General features: G+C 38.8%; 1 protein-coding gene across 4 annotated transcripts in view; it reads right to left on the bottom strand.

The window, feature by feature from the left end:
* Positions 1 to 942: 942 nt before the first annotated feature.
* LOC146664625 (excitatory amino acid transporter 2-like) overlaps positions 943 to 22,396 on the bottom strand; it is a 28,771-nt gene continuing 7,317 nt past the window's right edge. Inside the window, exons 1-11 of one of the 4 annotated variants that reach the window (XM_085411829.1) lie at positions 16,758 to 17,015; positions 14,259 to 14,398; positions 12,354 to 12,506; positions 11,853 to 12,103; positions 10,085 to 10,232; positions 9,347 to 9,473; positions 8,888 to 9,121; positions 8,600 to 8,794; positions 7,743 to 7,877; positions 7,342 to 7,606; positions 943 to 4,876 (exon numbers count right to left, since the gene is read on the bottom strand). In XM_085411829.1, coding sequence (XP_085267955.1) covers positions 4,805 to 4,876; positions 7,342 to 7,606; positions 7,743 to 7,877; positions 8,600 to 8,794; positions 8,888 to 9,121; positions 9,347 to 9,473; positions 10,085 to 10,232; positions 11,853 to 12,103; positions 12,354 to 12,506; positions 14,259 to 14,398; positions 16,758 to 16,795 — 1,758 coding nt within the window. In that variant the 5' untranslated portion in view covers positions 16,796 to 17,015 and the 3' untranslated portion in view covers positions 943 to 4,804. Of the gene's footprint in view, positions 4,877 to 7,341; positions 7,607 to 7,742; positions 7,878 to 8,599; positions 9,122 to 9,346; positions 9,474 to 10,084; positions 10,233 to 11,852; positions 12,104 to 12,353; positions 12,507 to 14,258; positions 14,399 to 16,757; positions 17,016 to 22,396 lie in introns of those variants that run through there. The other 3 variants (XM_085411827.1, XM_085411830.1, XM_085411828.1) reach the window with 3 other exon arrangements.

Raw genomic sequence — 22,396 nt, 5'->3', positions numbered from 1 at the left:
TATTTGTAGTAAACCATTTCTAGCCTTAATCAGGTGCATTCTCTTTTTTTTAATTCACCCAATATTTAAGAACAGAAAGAGGAATTGTGCCACATTCTGCAACACAAATGTCATATTTTATGTGTTTAATTCTCTATATTTCAACAAAAAAAAAAAAGCCACAGAAATTTACTGTCACTCTATTTAATGGCCAATTTTCAAAAGCAATGACTTACTTATAAAGGAACATACAACATTTCTCTATGTAAAACCCAATATGGAACTAATGTCTATAAAGACTATTGGGATGTGGGACTGCCACCAATAATCTTCTGCCAATGATTTAGCTTTTCATTAGCTTTTATCACATTTATCTGTATTCAGCTGGAAGATAAAAACTGGCATAAATTGAAATCTTGGCTCCAGACATCAGCTAGTTATACTGGAAGCCCGACAGAATCACCAGTTGCCCAGAGGCTAATTCAGTAGGCTATCTGATGGATTCCCACATTAGCTTAGAAGCAATGACGCTTTGGAGTTTGTTCACAATGCATAATGGGGTCAACAAATCCGTTCCTTTTTTTTCTTTAGCAAGTTCACCACCTAAACAAAATGTGTACCGTTTGTTGCCTTAATGAAGATTAATACGATCAATATTAATAGCAAAATGGGATAGAGTAGCTTAAACAAGCAGTAAATACTTCACTGTCTGTTTTCTCCCTTACCTTCTTAATCAAAAATAATAAAAGATAAAATCTACTAGAAATGTTTATACAGTAATACTACACTAAAACAACTAGTTAATAAAAACTAAACACAATATAGCATACATGTATTTCTTTTTTGTGCAAAAATTGTTGTAAAACAAAGAAAGAAAGAAAGTCTCAAAACAGCTGCAATTTAGTTATCAATCAACATTTATTAGTTATATTTGTATATGTACACCAAAGGTACAACACTTATTGATATGTAGAAACAGATTTTTATGTATACCATAAACTGAGAAAAGAATTCATTTTTTTTTCTCAACAGTGAATTTCACCCACACATAACCTCTGCCTTTACATCAAGATAACAACAGCTTTACAAAGAGGGAAGGCCTAGAAAAGTAAATTCTTCAAAGCACATTGTAGGCAGGAGTGTAACAGGTTATCAGCTCAGTGTATGAGTTTCTTCAAAAAAACATTTCAGGAGAAAAGCACAGGCTTCAAGATATACTGGCTCTTTGCTGTGCCAATTATTTTCCATGTAGTCAGTACCATTTAGGTAAGCGATTCCAGGTGTTTGTGCGTGCATATCATTTCTGTGCAGAAAGTAAAAAGGCAAGTCAAGTGAAGGCAACTTACTAAGTAGTATTCCTAAAAACATCCTAGACTGATGACATGACAGAGTTCAAATGTGTGAAGATGTGATTTATGGAAATGCTAACATGGAATCTAAATGATATAGATGTCCATGTCTTCAAATGCACCAGGTAAACAAACATGTCTGAGACTAAACCAGTTTTTTTCCTTTGTAAAGACAAAATGTGTTTAGATGAGTCACCTGAGGAATGTTGCTGTATCCTGTAACAGGCATTTGAATACAATTGAAGTTTGAGCTTTCTCTTATATCAACTCTTAGGCTATGTTTGATTCATCACTGTCCTACACACAGAGCAAATATGACCTTTTCCCCTGTTTTTGTGTCTTATCACTAACCTTTATAATAATAATTTCCCACCCAAATAACTCGTGTTGACCCCCTCATCAAACCAGAAACTTCCTCATGCCTATTTTTATCTCATCTCACTCTTTCTCAGTCTTTTTCTTTCTCTTCTTCATGCAAATAGAATTTTTTTTTTTTTTTTTTTTTTTGCAGGATTACTATAATTTCCAGAGAATTCTGCATTGTCACTGAACAGAACAATTATATATTTATGTATGTACAATGAAAATGAATTCACACTGCTTATATCTTCATGGAGGAAACATTCAAAACACTTACATTAGATTAAAAAAAGATATTTATATGCTGGAATGTGACAGTTAATTAAAACAGCTAGTTAACAGGTATTAGAGAATAAAAAAGAACAAGCAATTTATGACATATTTTCCTCTCTATACATTTTGTCTAATCTAATTTTACTCGTGACATGGATGATTTTTTTCTCTCTAGAGGATTACATTTATAAATGTCACAGCAATGAAACTATATTTCTACGTACCATTTTGATACCCCCACATCCCCTGGAAAAAAAACCCCAAACAAACAAAAAGCATCTGTTACCTACAATATGTACACAAAGTGCAAGGAGGCACTTCAAAACATCATGCTTTTAAGATAGTGGTGCAAAAAATAATTATCATATTATTTTAATTCATGCTTCTAAAACCGTGAGTTTGAACATAATATTGGTCCAACACACAATCCCCATCGGTGACACTGTCGGCTACTCACTGTATATGTATATAAAGATATGTATGTGTATGTGTGTGTTTGTGTGTGTTGTGAAGATCATAAGAGGTTAGAGTGTCAGTGCTGTACTCACTCATAACAATTACAAATGTACTGACCTTCCGTGTGTTTGTTTGTTTACTTATTTTTGCATTTTTGTTACGTGTGCATTTGGAGAAAAGTGTGAAGATGGTGCATATATACATCAGTCTATGCAGTATGTTGAGCAGAACGCTGCACGCTCATCGTGATGTATAAAAGTAGACAAATGACAGAGCGCTGCACTAGATGTTGTGTTAAGTTTCCTACTGTTACTTTAATTGGCATTTGTTTGAATCGAACACCTTCAAGGCAAGGTCATTCAGCACGGATGAAAAGAAACAAGAGAGGAGAGAAGAATACAGTGCAAAGAAATCAAATTCACATTGACATCAGCTTCACCTCCCTCACACATGCACCCAGAAAACGATAACAGACAGCATTCCTGCTTTGTTTGTGTATTTGCCATATAGTGTTTTTAATCATTTAGTTCTATGAGATGATTATATGTGTATTACCTGATAACTGGAACATCCTGGCATATAACTGTGCGTGTCCGTTCTCATATTCTGGTTTCATCAACTACCTTCCCACTTTATGGATAAACAGCTGCAGCATTTAGGGTTTGTAGAAACAGTCTTGAGCTCTGGTGGCAAAAATATATTGTTTACCTTTTTAGATCTGGCTAAAACAAGAAGCTGGCAGGTGTTCCCAGAGAGGATCTGTCTCTGTTCGTGTAAGCCAAGAATCCATCTGACAGCCGAGCCGCTCTTCCTTCTCAATTTCTTTTTATAAACGTTTCTAGCTGTTCACCTTTTGTGCTATGCCAGTGTTTAGTAATAACTGTGCTTTCTAGTACACTGGTTCACAGGCTCACTCAGCCACTGGAATGTAGTTTGAAATAATAAACGTGTGCTCACTGTATTTTCATATATTATAGAATAACTTTCTTTTGACAAAGACTTTTGCTGTCATTTTTCATAGACAAAGCTTTTAAAGTTGTGCTCTTAAGAGGCCATTCTCAAGGAAACACTGGTCTTACAAACAAGTAAACGTTTTAGGATTAAAATATGTTTCCCTGTAAGAGTAAACATGACAAGCCTGAGTATCTTTTGATCTCACTTATTTTAAAGTAGTTTCTTTTTTAAGTTGGAAAGATTATTGTCTGCACTCACATTCTGGCCCGATTTGTGCTTTAAAAAATATATATTTTCAATATATTTTATTCAATATGTTATGTAGGTATGCCATTTAGATTTACATTTAGTTTTAAACTATTGAAATGTCTTTTTCATTGGTATTAAAGAATTACTATTTTTGGTGAAAACCGATACTCTATACATTGTAATTTTAGGGCAACGCTTTAGATTTTGAGGTTTTATCTCTTGTTGTGCTATAAATGGATAGTTTAAGAAAATGGATGTCATGGTGACAGTTCAAAGGCCTCTGTGAGCTGATTGATTTTCTGCCTGTTTGGTCCCTTTAATTGACTTGGTCATGTTTTGACCTTAGCACTCTCTCTCTCTATCACACACACAAATTAGCTTTAAATATCACTGAATGCGTGACACAAAGAAAAAGATCCCCTTTCTACACAGTAGACAAAATAAAATAAAATAAAACCATTGGGTGCTTTGAGGCTCAGCATGTTTTTCCTGTTCACTATTGTTCTCACTGAACCCTTTATCAGTTTTCTGGTCCACAGGGATACTGAGTAATATTGGGTAACTATAATTGCAGTAAGAAGCACTTTAGAGACACTTTTGTTCTTAGATGAGAGGCTGGGATGAAAACAAAAAGCAGTGGCCGTGTGCACACATTGTGATAGTACTGACAGGGATGGAAAGAAGGGGATTTCATTACAAATTGCATTGCTGTCGTGAATAATGTTCCAACTCCCACTTGTCTTTGACACTATAATAACGTGTCACCTTTAAGAAACTTGTAAGACACTCAGTGCATCTCCGCTTCTTCGCTCCTCATACAAATAAGGGACCAGGATGTATTGCTAAGAATAGCTTATCTAACCATTGTTTTCCTCCCTTCCTTCACCCTCCAAGTCTTGAAGTATGTTGTGCAAGTGTCTGCTATACAGGACGTAACTGCGCTCTAACATGTGAGGTATGCCTATGTTATCATTTCACAATTAAGTGAATTAGTATCATATATATCAGTCAGATAGACAGTTAAAATTTTATAGGGACTAAATTTTTTTTAAAAAGAAAAGAAATGTAAGCTACATAAAAAAGAACAATTAGTAGTTCTGTTCATGTGATTTTTCATTCATTCTTGTATATCACCAGACAGGAAAGCTTGTGGAGCCCAGAAGCAGGGGATCTCTGTGCTGCCATTATTCATGTTTCCATGGTTCCTCCTCAACAAGCGTGCACTCCGCAGCAGAGCCATTAGTGGCTGAGGTTACCTGTAAGAAGTTAGCAGAAGATCTAAACAGTGGATCCAAGAAAAAAAGAAAATTCTGGTCAAAAGACCTTAGAATAACACCACATTCTTAAAGCTTATAATGCATCAGATCAACTACTGCATTGTTATATGATGTCTATAAACTAAAATGTTGTATACAACATTCTTATTTAAATTTGACTACTTTTAGCTATAGCGCTTTGTAGGGCTGTAGTCTCCAGAACAACTAGTTAACTGACCAAATAATTACTAGTTTTCTAATTGATGTTACTTTCATAAGGAGAATGTCGTTCCAATACTATTCCCTCATTTTTAATGGTTGGAGCAAAAACTTACAGTTAGGATCACTTTGGATAGAGACTTTGAAAAGAGTAGCTTTTTAACATTTGCTCAGCATTAGCTCTGTAATACCTGTCAAAAAGGTCGGCAGTGTGGATTCATTTTTATTAAGGCTAAATTTTTCACACATCTTTCATGTTAAATGCTTGAGACTATAAGTATGTGCATGTTAGAAATTGTAACTGGTATGTGCATTAAAGCAAAAGGTTTGGGACCAACATCTGCCAGTTGCAGTAAGACCAACAAAGCCAGACCATATTCACCAAGACCAAAGCAAATATGAATCTTTCACTTTCATCAATACAGTAGAATTATATTACAATCGGAGAGGTATCAAACCTATTGGTCAGAGCATGTTGCTTGTTTGCATTTTTGTCCTGGGATCACCAGTTAATATGGTTTGTGTGGATGCACACTGGTATATGCTGGTTGACTGCAAATCTGTTGTTTTTATTTTAGTACAAAATGAAGAGTTTGGAATAATTTAAACAATGTTTTGTTTAATAACATTTTTGTTTATCTATAAATAATTTTGGCTAATAAGGCAAAATGCACTCAGTACAGTGGAGCTGATTTAGAAAGATTATTCTCCCCAAGACCAATGAATAGGTTTTAGGGTAGAACCAATTTCAGTTAATGGAGATTTTCTTTGGTTGACTACAGCCCTCTTTAGCACTTGAAACCTACAAAGACAGAATTGCTATTTTGCAATAAGGAACACTGGAACTGCAGGAAAACCACTGATGTCCATGCATGCTCGTGGTAGTCCTAACATGAGTTAGACAGTTTCTTTTAATGACCTGGGAATAGACCACAAATTTATGATGAAAACCAACTTAAGAGGCAGTAAAAAAAAAGACAAATGAATACATTTTAAATTCAGAATATACAAATAACACAAAAAAGGAAAGAACACTACCAAATGAATGCATAGTTACGTTTTAGCTATTCTGCAAGCATCTACGACGTTTCATTGGACTTGAAATGGGTTAGAAATGTATGTGAGGCAAAGCAGAACAGAAAACAGGGAAAAGTGGTGTGGAAGGTACTGGAAGCAGCAAGGTTTTGTTTAACATTCATATGTAAGTGTCCATTAATAAAGCAAGTCTGAGAAAGGAGGATATAACTTTTTGCCATGGGCAGATTGCTTGTGCGACAGATTACCAGCGTTGCTAGGTAACGCCCTTCATCCTTTAATAAATGAATAGGCTCATCAGTAGGCCTTTGCCGCCCGTCTGTGTGTGTCAGAGAACAAGCATTATGAACTTACATATAATATTCTAAAAGACTGGAATACATTCAGATATTGGATTTAAAATGTTTTACATTTCCGGAGCTCCTTCTCCCCTCTAGATTTCACAGAATATTTCTCACACTGGACAGAAATAGATGGTGTCAAAATGCAAAAAAAAAAAAAAAAAAAAAAAACCCTTGTAGGGAATGACTCACTGACAGTTTCGTAGTTGGTGTGTAGGGAACATATGAACTGCTAATTAGCTCTAGCACTTCATTTCTGTATCTTAAAATCCTACAGAAAATGGGAAACCTTTGGAAATGTTCCCATTTAACAGTTAAAATCTGCTGTATTCTAAGAAAAAGCAAAACACGCCATACTGGACAATAATTTGAACATAAGCAATATTTAAAATTATGTCAAAAGACATTTCTTTAAAGTGTTTATTAATACATGTATTCTGAAGTTTTGATAAAGGTGGCTGGTAAATAATTCCTCTGTGTCATAATGAGGATTATCCTGCTCTGCCTTTTGAACTGGAGCCGACCCCCAATTGGCTCCAGTAATCAGATTAGGCTAGCTGTTGAGGGAGAGAAATTTGATCCTTTATTCATATGTACCGATGCTGAATAATATTTTGACATAAACTATAATTTTTTGTTGTTGTTTTTCAACAGCAAAGCTGCTATTCCAGAGAAATGAACACATGCATACATCCAACTATTGTTCCATTGCTTCACTTCTGAAATAAAATAACAGCGGGTGTATTTACAATGATGTAAACAAAGACGCAATGCTTAAAACTCAAACAGATTCAAGCAAGGTGCAGGGTGAGCATGCAACACGAGAGAGGGTTATATACAGGTCTCTATGTTTGTAAGCATTAAATGTACCTTGCATTCATCTACTACAACAGAATTGTTAGCAGTGGCGCTAGCAGTTGTGGTATCGGTAGCGGTTAAGACGCACTGGTTGGAATTATTTTCGTGGTGGTTCTTCATGTCATCGTAATAAGACTGGGTCTTTGTCATCATTTCAATGTCGTCCGACTTTGCCGTGTGTGCATCCAGCTCATCCAGCTCTGCCTTCGACATGTGGTACACGATGCCTGCACCGTAGGAGTCACCCACCACGTTCACTGAGGTCCTGAATCGATCACTGATGAGACACAAATCAGCATGAAAGATGGCTTTGCATGCTAGTAAAGGGTTTGAAAAACCCTAATACAAAAGCAAAGGCAAAATTACCTTGTACAGTGTAACCACAATATAATTTTTTCTTTTATCAAACTCACAGCAGCCAGTCGACAGCAACCAGGAGACTGATATCTTGGGTTGGCAGGCCTACAGCAGTTAGGATCAGCAACATAGTCACCAGGCCAGCACTGGGAATACTGGCGGCCCCGACACTGGCCAAGGTGGCTGTCAGACTGGGTGAAGATATGGGAAAGCGGCACTCAATAACATTCTCCAAAACCACTTGCCTAACCTCATTCTTCACACCCTGATGCACTTCCCCAAACACCAATGAACATTACATCCTCTGCACCTCACAGTTAAAAGGAGGCACTCAGTTTCTGCTGTGCTTAGGCTGAGGCGCACCCGAGTAGGTTCTTCATCTTTATGAACAGAGGCTCACAGAGATGAAAGAGAGATTGGATATTTAATTTGAAGGTCCATGGATTTATATCCAATAAAAATGTCAGAGTCAATGTCATCTATGTGCAGATCACTGGATTATAAGAGTATTTTGGAAAGATTGTTGCGATGAAAACAGCGAGTGACTGGTAATTCTTGCTTAGCTTCCTCCTTAGCATGAGACAAGGGACTGGGGCATATGGCTGCTTCCTCTGGGTGCTTAATTTGCTGTACTCTAAATTTCTTTTCAGCTCACCACTAAATGCCACAACACTTCTGCTGAGTTTGTCTTTATTGTAATGATCTAACTGTGGGAGCTGCATTTATCTCAGTTTAAACAATTTAAACAGTGGGAACTGCAAGTCTTACTTTGGTGACTAAGAATAGCTTCAATGGAAGAACTGCACACATATGCAGCCATTCTGTAGGACTCCATTTCTAAAACCCATTCTTATATATATGTAAGCTAGGATGGGATGTTAAATATTAAGTGCAAAGCCATGTTTTTTCTGACCTGACAGTGATAATTTGACCAGGGTCAAGGTTGACACCGTTCATCTGGGCAATGAAAATGGCAGCCACAGCCTCATACAGAGCAGTTCCATCCATGTTGATGGTGGCACCGACTGGGAGCACAAAACGAGTGACTCTTTTGTCAATACCCAAATTCTCTTCCAGACAACGGAAGGTGACAGGTAGTGTACCAGCACTGGAAGGGAAAAGCAAAACAAGTTGGATTATAAATGTATAATAATTTGCACAAATATTAAGACAGCAATTCCTTTTCCATTCTGATGCTAACCTGGAGGCTGTCCCCAGAGCAGTAATCCAGGCCTGGAAGATGCCCAGGAAGAAGGTGAAGGGGTTTTTCCTGGTGATAACGAAGTAAATGCTGGGGAGGAAAATTGCTCCGTGGATAATGAGGCCAATGATCACTGTCACCATGTACATGCCCAGCTGCCTAGCCACGACCTCCAGATCCTTAATGGAAATGATCTTGCCACAAATCAAACAGGCAATACCAAAAGGAGAGTACCTGATGAGAAGAAAAAGTATATGTTTAATCATTTAGCAACATATTAAATTAGTTAACCCTCATAAAATCTTCCTATTACAAGCAAGCCTTTATCTTTTAAAGCATTACAGTTACTTGACAAATAACTTGGAATGAACAACAAACACATTAAATTAAGTCATTTCTGATTCAAATGACTTAAATGAGTTTTAAAATGAGTCAATGGGAATCTTGAGTGACACTAACCACATGATCATGATGACAAGTTTCATCACAATCTCATTGAGGATATTGAAGAATTCAATCATGAGCCTGGCCTTCTCTCCCATCTTGCCCATGCAGATGCCAAATGCAATAAAGAAACCAATCAGACCTGTGACAAAAAATCATAAATGTGTCACATTTTGAATGCCACCAGTGCTGAAGGGTGAGATGTGTCCAGCATCAGGGAATTCTTATAAGATGATAGGGTTTCCATTTAAAAACCAATAGGCCTGTCCAGATATTTGCAACATTCAAAACCGATTCCCAGGCATGACTCTAGAGTATGACTGGAATATCTGAAATACCTGAACATCTATTTTCCATGATATTAAATCAATATGGGGCCGAGGGAATTAATCTAAATGACTTTGATTATTCCCCGACTTGTTCTCTTTGCATTGTGGTTTCGATGGAAATGTCTCAACTGCAAAACATTCAGAACATTTCCATCAGGCAGCGATCTGTATTTCTGTGTATTGCGCTAGTTAGCAAATGCTGTGATGGTGATGGCTAAGCTGGCTAAGATGATGAATGTTCTCAACATGTATACATGTTCTGTTACCTGCTACCAGCTTAGCATTTGCATCTTAGCTTCATCATTGTCTTCATTTTAGCATGCTGATGTTAGCGCTTAGCACCATTCGTAATATTGCTTAATGTTACTAGGCCACATACTGCAGCTATATTACTGTGTTTTCAGTTGCAGTGAGTTTTACATACCCAAAACATTCATGCCACTTTTGAACTGCAGTGACTTTTTGATGATGTACTGAGGCTCCTTTGTAATGTTAGCCACTAGGCCCTCCATAGTGGTGGCATTGACATCCTCCTCAATAACCACCTCCACCTTCTTTGTGACTGTCTGAATCTGAAAGAAATTAAGCATTAAGCATAAATATTAATGAGCTAATGACATTTAAAATATTTTTCTTTAAGAATTCTTTTGTGGTATTAAAGGTAATGCACTGCAGTGGTTCTGAATCAGATCTCTCTAAAAGACTCCAGTTTGCTCGTGTAAATGGAGAGTCCTCTTCACACACTAAGGTTAACTATGGAGTTCCACAGGGTTCCATGCTAGGACCAATTCTGTTAACATTATACATGCTTCCCTTAGGCAGTATCATCAGAAGGCATTGGCAAACATTTTCACTACTATACAGATGATACTAAACTTTATCTGTCCATGAACATACACCATAACACACACCAGTTAGTTAAACTGCAGGTATGTCTTAAAGACATAGTGCTATCCAGAGTAAGCAAATTCTCACTCTGGATAGCATTACCTTGACCACCAATTCTTGGAATTGTTTTTTACCAGGATATTCAATGCATATATTAAACAATTATGTAGGACTTTTTTTTCCCACTTGAAGCATATCTCTAAAATTAGAAACATGTCTCAAAGTGATGTTGAAAAACTGTTCATTCATTTATTACTTCTAGGCTGGATTTGTTCGTTATTATTCGAATGTCCTAAAAAAGCCTTTAGTTGATTCAAAATGCTGCAACAAGAGTATTGACAGGGACTAGGAAGATATATAGCAACATATATATATATAGCAAGATATATCTTCTACACTGACTTCTCTTCATTGGCTCTCTGTTAAATCTAGAATCAGATTTAATATCTTTCTTATAATGTACAAGGTCTTGGATAATCTTATCTTAATGACCTTATAGTACAATAACATCACATTAGAGCACTTTGCTCTAGACCGCGAGCCTACTAGTTGTTCCTTTAGTATTTGAAAGTAGAATGAGAGGTATAGTCTTCACCTTTCAGGCCCCTCTTCTGTGGAATCAGCTCTAAATTTGGATTTAGCAGATAGACACTTTTCTTCTTTTAAGATAAGGCTTAAAACTTCTCATTTTGATAAAGTATATTTTTAGGGCTGGATCAGGAGACCCTGAATCCTCTAGCTCTAGGCTGCTGGGGGATTCCCATGATGTGTTTCTTCTTCAATAACCTTTTTCACTCATTATATGTTTATACACCACTCTGCATTTAACCATTAGTAATTAATTAGTTATTAATCTCTGGCTCTCTTCCAACAGATGGCTGCCTCTCCCTGAGCCTGATTCTGCTTCTTCCTGTTAAAGGGTAGTTTTTTCTTCCCACTGTCCCCAAAGCACTTGCTCGAGGAGGGGTTGCTTGAATTTTCTATGTTTCCTTTCTATTATTGAAAGCTATTTACTTTACAATATAATAGCATTGGGGCAACTGTTGTTTTGATTTGGCATTATATAAATAAAATTTGTATTGTGTGTGCAATTGTTTTGGTTTATCAGGCATCAACCCCTGTAGTTCTCTGTTGGTAGCCTCTTCCGAACACTTTATGAATGTAAGCCTACACATGTCCCAATACACAAGTTTATTTTCTATGACTTTATGTAATATTCCCTAACAAGTGATGGGATGGCATTCATGTGTTCAGATATCTCACAAAGATTTTCAAACTGTGAATAAATCCTTTTAATCTGTTACCTGTTGGAAACAAGCCTGCACAAGATTCTCTGGGAAAAGGTTCCTGATCAGATCAAAGAAGGCATCCAGACTAGACACATCATCATTTTTCTCGCCCTCGCCAAGATTCTCCTTCAGTTTGGGGTTGCCAGGGTGGATGGCTAACACCAGGATAACTCCCAGGATAGCAGCAATAATTGTGGTTGTCATGTAGTAGACCATAGCTCTGGTGCCCAGGCGACCGCTAGATTTGGCATCAAGACCGGCTAGACCTGCACCCAAAGCAAGCAAGATCATGTTTGCCTGTTAATTGCTAGGACGTATCCAATGGAAATGTTGACTCAATGCTGCAAGACATGAAGGCTGTGCTATGCAAAGACAATTAGTAGATTATATAAGGGTATTTTCTTATTGCATTATGACTTTTTCACCAAGTCTATTTTAGTGTATTAGAGCAGCAAAAGGTGTAAATCAAGAACTTAAAATTCCTAATATATTTGAGTGTGATAAATTACACTGCACCTGTGATTAAACTGGAGATAATGAGTGGCAGGATCAACATCTTCAGCATCCTCATTAGGATGTCTCCAGGAAAAGCAATCACCATGACAATGTCTGGGTGGATTGGGGAAGCAACACGAAGCAGCATCCCTGATACAGCCCCCAAGATCACACCTGAAGTGCAACAAGAAAAATAAAAAGGTGTAAAATCCCAAAATATGAAATTGTGTGAGAGAAACAACGTGAAATACAGAAACAAAGTGGCCAAGCCAACTTTAAGTAAGTCAGATATTACATGCAAATAAACTATAACAAAATGCTATGATTTTAATCATTTGCTACTTGAAAATAGTATCAATTCAAACTATGAAATAAATAATTCTCAAATGATTTGTTGTCAAAGACATCGTATTAACATCTTAGTAACATCTTAGCTTCCAGCCTTATAATTTCAGTTGTTTGGTGAGAAGGGATCTGCTGGACACTTAGGGAGGGCAATGGGTTGTGAAGATAAAATGCAAACCTGCTGACAGTGAGCAAAGCTCGTGGAGGATTAAAATCAGATTCCTTTGAAGCAGAGAGGAGGAGCAGCATGTCCGACTCACTGGTGAAGCATCTGTCATCTCAGCAAACTCTTTTAAAATTTTTATTTTTTCAAAAGCTTCAATAAATGATGGATAAAAAGATATGTTTCACTCTAATCTCAGGCACAAATTTTGTCTCACTGAGATACTTGGATTATTTTCACATTATCTTTTTTGCGTGTGCAACCTTACCTTTCCTCTGATCTCCATTCTTTAATAGCCTGAATATTGTGACATTTGAAAGATCCTCTATTCTCAAACAAAATCGTTGTTGACCCTTAAAGCCACAATGTCTCTTCTAACCAACAGCTCTTTTCCTGCCACACACTGTTCCTGCCATTAAGTAAAGCTGACCTCTGTATGCTCCCACCCCCCACTCCCCTGCCTACCAGGCCTGGTGGTTGGCCTCTGTGTCTGTCTGTCTTAGGCAAGACAAAACTCCAACATCCTCCTGGGGCTGCACTTCCGCTGCCAAAGATAACACAGCCCAATATATTGTTTCATAACACAAACTGATCACAAGGCCTCCAGCGTTTTTTTTTTGTTTGTTTTTTTTTTAAACCTAAGTTGTCTTCAGCGCTTTAATCTATCCCTCAGTCTAACAGCATCCAGTGGATTCTGCACACCCGATGGTTTTGGATGGCACTTGATTTCCTGTGCTTTCCCTTTGGAGCAATTGCAAGTTCCCTTTCAAGGTTTCATCTGCCAAGTGACAGATGATCAATGATCATGCTGGCTCACTTGCTTTGTGAGCGTCCAGCCGGGTGCCATTGGATGTACACAGTACGCATGCTCACACAAGCCCACATCCATACAAGTGCAATGCAGTAACTGAATAAGTCAAATGTACACATATTTTTTAATTTACAGTTTAAAGAGTCCTGTAATTATAGACTGTATGACTGGGAGAGCCGACATAAAAACAAACCATCAGAAAGAACTACAGTTTAAACAAATCTAATTTAAGACCTTACATCTCTTCCTTTATTAAAAACTTTTTTTCTTTGGACCCTAATCAGCATGTGGTAAGATGACAGCACTTTTCATGCATCACCAGAGGCTGTTTTTATGTCCAGTACAGCACAGCTTTTGATAGCAACAGGTGGCACAGAATTGGGAAAGTTCAGAACACTCAGTCATCTTTCTGTCTGAGCACAGATGGCATCTCCTCCGCACATATAATTGAGCTAGCATAAGATTGAACTCAGTGGTAGTTAGTATCTGTGTTTAGCCCTCCTTACTTTTTATTAGGCTCTCGAGATAAAAAAAAAACAAAACCAAAACATAATAATAATAATAATAAGTAATTGAAAGAACGAAAAAACAGCGTGAGGGGGCTTACCAAGGACAGTGAGAGTGAGAAGAAGGTTCTTGAACATTTTGGAGCAGATTAGGGCACATTTCGACTGGGGCCTGGCCTCAATGGGCTCCAGGTGACTCTCGTGCATCCTCACCTCCACTTGTTTAGGCATACTGTTGGCACTGTGATATGAAGAAAGAACAAGTGATTTTTGTTAAAATCAAAGCCATCAAGTCAGACAATGTGAAAAGTACACACTTGACCACAGAACATTTTTGATGACCATGCTGTGGTGATCATGCTGTGGTCATATTCTGTCATGTGACAGTCACTGTGAGAAAGAAGACTGTTGATTCCACAACAACATACAGGAGCCTTTGAAAACTGTTTATAGCTCAAATCAAAACACTGTGTGATGAAAAATGTTTAGCATTCAAGCGTTGCCAAGCTGTCACTCGAACACTGTTTGTTCATGGTTAAGAGAGCATTCCAAAAGAAGCAAGCTGACTACAAGCTGCTGCTTCTGAAATCACAGTCCTTTGGGGTATCTCATCTCAGTTTACTGAAGGGTGATTGTGTAGCCCCAATTTTCTCAGAGCAGACTTTTGTTAGATTTTTGCAGAAACTATGAAACCTTTTTTCTGATAAAATAAAATTAATTGTGGAAAATGTTGGTAGACTTTTCAGGAATTGTTACAATGCACAGATTAAACAGAGCCTTAATTTTACAATGTTGTTGCACTGAAAAAAAAAGAGTACGAGACAAAAAATGCCTAACTATCAAATAATATATCTGTTTAGACTTGATCTTTCTATCTCTCAGTTATCATTTCAGTTTTCACATTCACAGGTAATGCTTTGAGAGCAGCTTTGTGTTGAATAAAACACAATTTTCCATAATGAGCAGCCCTGAGTAGCTTTCTGTAGTCCCACTGAGGTGTTAATGCATTTGTTTAATGAGAAGGGAGCCAGCTGTGTCTGTTATGTGACAGTTAGGTATGTGTAAGAAAAGAGAAAATAACAGGCACTATAGCTTTATGCTAATCCCTCAGCATCAAGTTAAAGAAAAAATATACACAATTAACTAGCTTGGCTTGATATATCTTTTGTCTGCTTATGGACTTTGTTGCTATTCAATGAGCCCATTACAAATTCTGGTGTGATGGACAACCAAGAACAGAAAAAATGAAATAAAGTGACCCTCACCTTCCCCCTTGCCGTGGGGTTCACAGTCTAAAAAACACAAATGGAAGCTTCAGTGGTGAAGATTATGTTATTTGGAGATATTAATGATGATGTCAAGTATTTTTTTTCTTTCTTTGTCAAAGCTAAAGCTTTTACCAAATGCAACAGAGAGCTTGAATCAAGAGGTTGTTTTGGGAGAGGAACCTCACAGCCAGCCTTGTTATTATTATGATTTTTTAGGTTTTAGTTTTTTGTGTATGCATACAATTCCACATAAAACACACACTTTCTAAGTTACACGCACCTCCCCCATTGTGTGTGCATTGTGATGTTGAAAGACTATAACAAGACCACCTGGTCACCTTCCAGGCACACAGATGGATGATTCCTAGCTCCTCTTATTAATTTCTACGTGTGAAATACAGAAAATACACGCAAACAGCAGGCAAGTAGCAGCCACATTGCACTCTATTGTGGCGTGATTGCATACTTTAGATAAAAACTCGAGGAATTCATAAAACCCCAGAAATTAAAAAATTACCATTATATAAAAATCCTATTCCACGGGAGAGATGAGTGCTGCTAATTGAATGTCCCCCTTTTTCTCTCCCTGTCATTATTTTTAGCACTATGAGAGGAAGCAGGCGATACTCTGCCATAATCCTCTCATTAACACTTCTCTCACCAAGTCAGAGACAAATGAGAGAGCAGGTTTGTGTGACCCAGTGATGGATGAATGTGAAAAAATATAGCTAAGAGTTACAGCCACTGCAGCAGCTGCATTATTTATTATCAATTTGCACCAGGAGGAAATAGCAAGGTGTTTTTGTGTTATAGAGTCATTTTGTTGGATGGAACATCCTTCTTGTTATTAACATTTCATGAGCTTCGAATTAATTACTGTGCCCTAACAAATAATTCTGAGAAGCTTCACACTTAAGTCCACAATCAGATGGGACTGGGCATCTTGTTTCAGGAAGTGTAAATGTTAAAAAGTTACTTTTGTTTCAGTATAATCAGATTTTACTAAATGTTCAGTACAAAACCATATTTCAGACCTTCAGACCTGTACAAGCCCACACACCCACAAACAGCTTCTTCCTCTCAGTCACTAATGGGATCATGTTGTAAACCGGTTAATCTTGGCTGAGAGCTTAGTCAGATTAATTGCATTACAGGACTGTAAAGCCATGAAGAGTTACTGGAGTTGTGAATAAAATGAAAACTATAAAACTATATTTTTTTCATTATATATAAAAACAAAACTTAAAAATCAATAAGTGGCTGGAGTAAAAAAAGAGAAAAAAGTAAAAGGAGTAAATATTTATGATATGAATGGAAATACATAGTACTTACTTCATTTCTGGGGGAGTTGAGGTAAGTGCTATATACATTGACCAGGATCAAATCTCCAGTCTTTGGTATTTAAGAGGGAGTCGGCACAAGAAAGTGTTAGCAGGCGTGCAAGTGCTCCATCCAAATATGTTGCCTGATGTCAGCAGATAAGATCCCAGGTACAGCCGGTGGCTAAAAACACCTCTGCTCTGCTGACGGCAACCTGCTTTCAGCTGTCCACAAACTCCTCCGCAGCATCCAGAGAGGAGCGAGTCAACACAGTCCAGACGACAGACTTAGTCACAGACACAGCAACCTGAATGGCCCCATCCTGATGTCTGCTACATCCCCCACCGCCCACCCCCCCTCCACCACCACCACCTCCTACCCCTTGACTCCACTGCCACCAACACCCACGGCCAGCTACTCACGAATCTCACACGTGCACACATATCATACGCAGACGCACAGCCAACAAACCTAAAAGTAAATAAATAACTAAGAAGAAGAAATGGAAGGAGGAGCTAGTATCAGAGCCTATGTTTCAAATCCCCTAAACACTGTAATCCCCACAGAGAGCATGCTTCTAGACACATCCAAGTACCAGATGGATATGTGGTTCACCACATTATACACTGGTTAATCAATCAATCTATCTATCTATCTATCTATCTATCTATCTATCTATCTATCTATCTATCTATCTATCTATCTATCTATCTATCTATCTAATTGACTATAGTCAATAAAACTCCAAACTGAACTCCAAAGCACAATTGACCTATGTGATTCATGTGAGGATGCTGTCACGCTGATTTCCCTCTAGTCTCCCAGCAGCATGAGACTTCACATGGCATTGAGCAGTATCACATTATTCTAATTAGGGAAATGTGTTGGAAAGCTATTTCCTCTTCAAACAAATGACCAGCTACACAACAAAAGCGAGAGGAATGCCATCTCTGTCTGTAAAGGTTGTGTCATGAGAAATCACTCATCCTAAATCCCTTAACATGTCATCCTCATTCAAAGGGCTCTCCCGCGAAAAGAGTGCAGTTTCGGGGTGAGAGCAAGGGGCTAGGACAGAGAAGAAGGGGTTACAAGGGGGAGTAAGAGGGACACTAGGGGAGAAGGGGGTACTGGGGTCGCACCATCACTTCTCAGCCAAAAGAGGGGCCTGTGAGGGGAAGGCCGAGGCAGCCATCCCCGCTTTTGGCTGGTACCATGTGAAGCTCTCTGCTTCCTCTCTCTTCCTTCTGAGGGGCTTTGTTTCACACGCAAACAGTGGCAGTGGCCCCAACTCGTCCGGCCAAGCGCTGCATCCAAACTGGCAGGAGCAAGAAAAGGAGGGGGGGGTTCAGATGAGAGGGGGTGCAAGGGTATAGCAAGAGGGGAGTTCAGTGGGCATGTCCAGAATGCCAGTTCTTTCAGGCCACTGATGTCATGCCTGTGCCCACCGTGGGAGAGCAGCGGAGGGACCAAGGCGCCCCTTTCTCTTGCCCCCCTCCACAGTCTCTTTTTCCAGGATGAATGAATCTTTCAGAAGCAGCAGCTCATTGTGTCCCATAATCGACGGCGATTATCCCAATTTTATGCAGCCTTCCCAGTGCAAGGAGGTTCCCTGAGCGCTGGCATTGAGGGCTGCTGCGATGCAGCAAGGACCACGAGGGGTTGTCCTGGCAACACTCTGTGGTTTAGAGAAGAGGATGAAGGGGAAGGAGGAAGCTCACAGCCACACACATACATAGCATACAAACACACTGCCTGCACAAACACCCTATAAAGAGAATGTATGGCTCAAAAGATTTAAGTTTTATCTTTATCTCCTAAAAGAAAATACAAATTCATGCATTCAAAAAAAATTTAAACAAACTTCATGAGGTGTTTTGTGCTGCTTCATAATTTTTGAGCTACTGCGGTAAGTGTGGACATATGGTGCCAGTCATAAAATATGTCTACCTAATAACTAAAGAAGTTTGCATTAGAGGCTGGTTGTGTGATTACTGGTCAAATTCAGGCTATTATCATCCATGTGATAGCACAGACGGCCCATTATACACGTTTCCCACTGGTCTCTCGAGGAGCCCGATCCCCATTCTCTTGATTGGTGCATCACAATATGTTGTGATATAAAGGCAACTAGAGCAGGGCCAGGCTCCGGATATATCTGCCCCCTTTGGGCCTCACAGTCACTTGCATTACAGTGGGAAGAAATGAGCTCACACATACTGGCTGCCTAGGAGCTGTGACCACCACCAGCCCCTCAAAAGGAAGCTCTCAGCAAACACTCCAGGTTGTGCTGTGCATAAGAAGAGGGAGATAATTTCCAGGACTCTAAAGAAAGAGAGGCTTTATCACACTGCACCTCTAGATTATGCATCCCTACATGGTTGGGATTAATATGTTCAGGGACAGGTATCGATAGAGATGTCCACAGAGGGAAAAGTAATCAGTGGAAGTTCCAATAAAACAATACTGATGCAAAACTGCATGTGTTAAATATCAAATCCCAAATCACAACTGACACTGTGCTTTCCTTCCACAGTCAGTATGCTATTCTCCAACAAATAAACATTTTTAAAGATTATGTATTTTCTGCATAATATCTTTATACATCGTCTTTTTACATATTTGTGTGTCTCAGCTGTTTCTGAATGTTGTTTTCCAAAGCATGCTACACCTCTGACATTCCCATTTTAGTGTTGGTGATCCTAAATTTTCTCAATTCTGTTAATTTAAGAGAGTAGGTGTACAGTCACTCAGTGGGACACTTAAAAAGTTGTGTTAGGCCTATTCAAATTTAACCCTGCAGTGAGCTTATAGTCACAAGAAAGACACAAAGGTAAATGTATGTGAACATGAATAAAATATATTTATGCTGAAATTCATCAAAGTCACTAATCACTAACTGGAAAGCAGGTGACGTGTTCTAAAGGAAATTCTGAGGAAACTTTTCTGCAATTGTGAAGTTTTACTCACAGTCAAATAAGAGAAAAGCAACAGAAATGTAAAGCGTGTTGTTATCAATATAGTGCTGCAGATCTGGTGACAATAACAGGGGTATCCTTAAAAACATATGGGCATCCTGCCTTTGTAGGCCTAAGCACTGGTATTCAGTACCACGGTCAGTGACCCAGCCTCCGGTCTTAGCACAGATCTCCCAAATACTGACAGACTACCAAGTACTTACCACAGCTGACCCTGAGATTGTCACATGGTGTTACTGCCCATACTGAAACTATAAGGAGCTCAAAAAAGTCATACTTGTCATAATTGTACCAATATTTTTACGTGAATTCACAGACTGGAGCTTGTCAGTTTTGTCTTTCAGTGCTTCCAACAAATACAGTGATGACTCTCCTCTTCAATTAATGTCCTTCCTGAGAGATACAATTCTCAATTTCTTGTATTCAGTAGCTGTAAGACAGATTTTCTCTTTTCAAATTTCCCATTTTTCTCATTATATTTTAAAATCACAGTGTATCGCCATCTTGGCAGTGCATAAAGGAGCATTCCCTAAGGTTTCCTTTTGTTTAGCACAACTCTGTGTCCATAATGAGGCAGTCATTAGAGAGTCTCTGAGAATCCCGAAGCTTGTGTTGGAGTCTCTATAGATCGCACATGCGAAAAAGTCCCACTGTAATTAAGTCCTAACGGCCCATTATGCAGAATCATGGTTGTCACAGGAATGAATGAGGTGACTTCAATTCATCTGGATAATATCTGACAGGGAATTTAGTCTGATGGTATCTATTTCACCCAACCTCTTTACTGCTGGAGCTACAGGACACGTAGTGACACCCCAGAGTATGTTGGATGATTTTTATTATTTAAAAAGGCCGAACATCAAACAGCTATTCTCAAACCTCTCACATTCATAACCCAAGTCTCAGTTTTTATGACTCACATTCTTCTTAGACTCTTAACTGTGAAAATTTCAGCTATGTAGTGACCGCTCCTTCATTACAAGCTATCCAACTCTCCAACTCTTTTCTAAGTTCACAAAAAAAGAAGAGTCACCTGAGATGCTCTCACTCTACCGCTCCAAACCTCCCAGATGATGGGTTACACACATTTCCCACCTCCTAAGAGTGTTTCTGTGTTCATGCTGTATATGAAGTGAGGCTACAGCACTATCATTAGCAGAGGCGCATCTGTTTAACAGAACATCCCATTTTTCAACACACAGCTTTTCATGCCGTTGGTCCGATCCCCACCGGAGCTCATTAAATGAGCCAGTAAGGCAGGACAACCCCACCCCCTACTACAAACAGCTATAATGTACCCGCTACATGGCTGAGAGGCAGATGACAGGGAAGAGGGGAGGGGTTAAATGGCAAGAATGCCACATCGAGATGGATCCATAACAATGCAGTGGGGGAAGGGCGAGGGAACGGGGGGCGTCACTGATGGAGGTAAGGATGGAGACAAAGGAAAGGAATGGCAAGTGAATAAGAAAACAGCAAAGGTGAAGGGGAGAGTAATCACTTGAAGAGCAGCATGTCTCCACATTTACTGTAGGCAAGGGGCTTTTTTGTTAGCACGTTATCTGTGGACACATGACGAGCTGACATCTGTGTTAGGCAGCTGGCCCTGTGAAATTGGATTACTGCGCAAATCATGTTTCATACATCACTAGACTCACCTGACACACTCTAAAATTGAAATGAATTAAAATGACAGGATGCACGTAAAATTGTTTTTGAATATGGAATGCCATTGTCAACAATGAAAACGTCTGCTGGTCATGTTCCATGAATCAAAGGCTGGGTGAGGGGGGTTAAAGTCCGGGTCTGGATTTGCCAATAAGAGGACAAAGGAGGATGGATGTTCTCTCTCTAATTAAACAGTGCAGCCTATAGGGACTGAGCATAGCCTGAAACAGTAGCCATTACCCTGATTTCCCCACACCACCCTGCAGCGTTGCCTGAAAGGGCATGCCTGCACACATACAGCTCATTACATCATCCAGCTCAGCCAAGATACCATGTGCACATTTTGTACCTACGCTAGCATATGACTCAGTCCTAAAGACAAATATTTTGTGTAGATTTTTATATGTTATATGAATTGGATCATTTAAATAACAAGAAAAGTCTGGTTAAAATTTTAGAAGTCTATATTAAATTTTGCTTAAAAACAGCATGGAAATCATTTTAACCTCTAACAGTAAGATAATAATACCGCAGGTATAACTGTCTTCAACAATGAAACCAGTGCCTAGTATCTGTGCAACCAAATGAAATGCTTGTACTTCTTGGATATGTGCCATATGTTATCTGCATATAAAACTTGAAATAGATGTATGTACACATGGCCGTTACAGTGTTCTTAGCAAAATCACATTTCGGTAAGATGTGCTCATTAGTTGAAAATGTAATAATCTACTAAGAACATTCTATGTTTGTGTGTGTCCAGAGGAAAATGCACATCATCAGGGACGCAATATGGAAGCGTATCAGGAGAGCAGGGAAGTGTGACCGAGCTGTCAGCTGCTCACTTTCAGTGTCTCAGCATATATCTGTTTTCCTGTCATCGGTCTCTGTCTCTACCTAAGTTTCTCTCTTCTTTTCTTCCTCACACACATACAAGATACTGATACAGTACGGGATATTTTCAGCCAAGGCAGATTATCTTGAGCTTTTTTTGGTCCTGGTTCCATG

The sequence above is a fragment of the Rhamphochromis longiceps genome, linkage group LG7 (assembly GCF_057381845.1).
Source record: "Rhamphochromis longiceps isolate RC_006_pf linkage group LG7, R_longiceps_female_GT1.1, whole genome shotgun sequence".
NCBI classification, from domain to species: domain Eukaryota; kingdom Metazoa; phylum Chordata; class Actinopteri; order Cichliformes; family Cichlidae; genus Rhamphochromis; species Rhamphochromis longiceps.
Note: the sequence above shows the minus strand (reverse complement) of the source record. Positions and strands in the feature narration are given on the sequence as shown.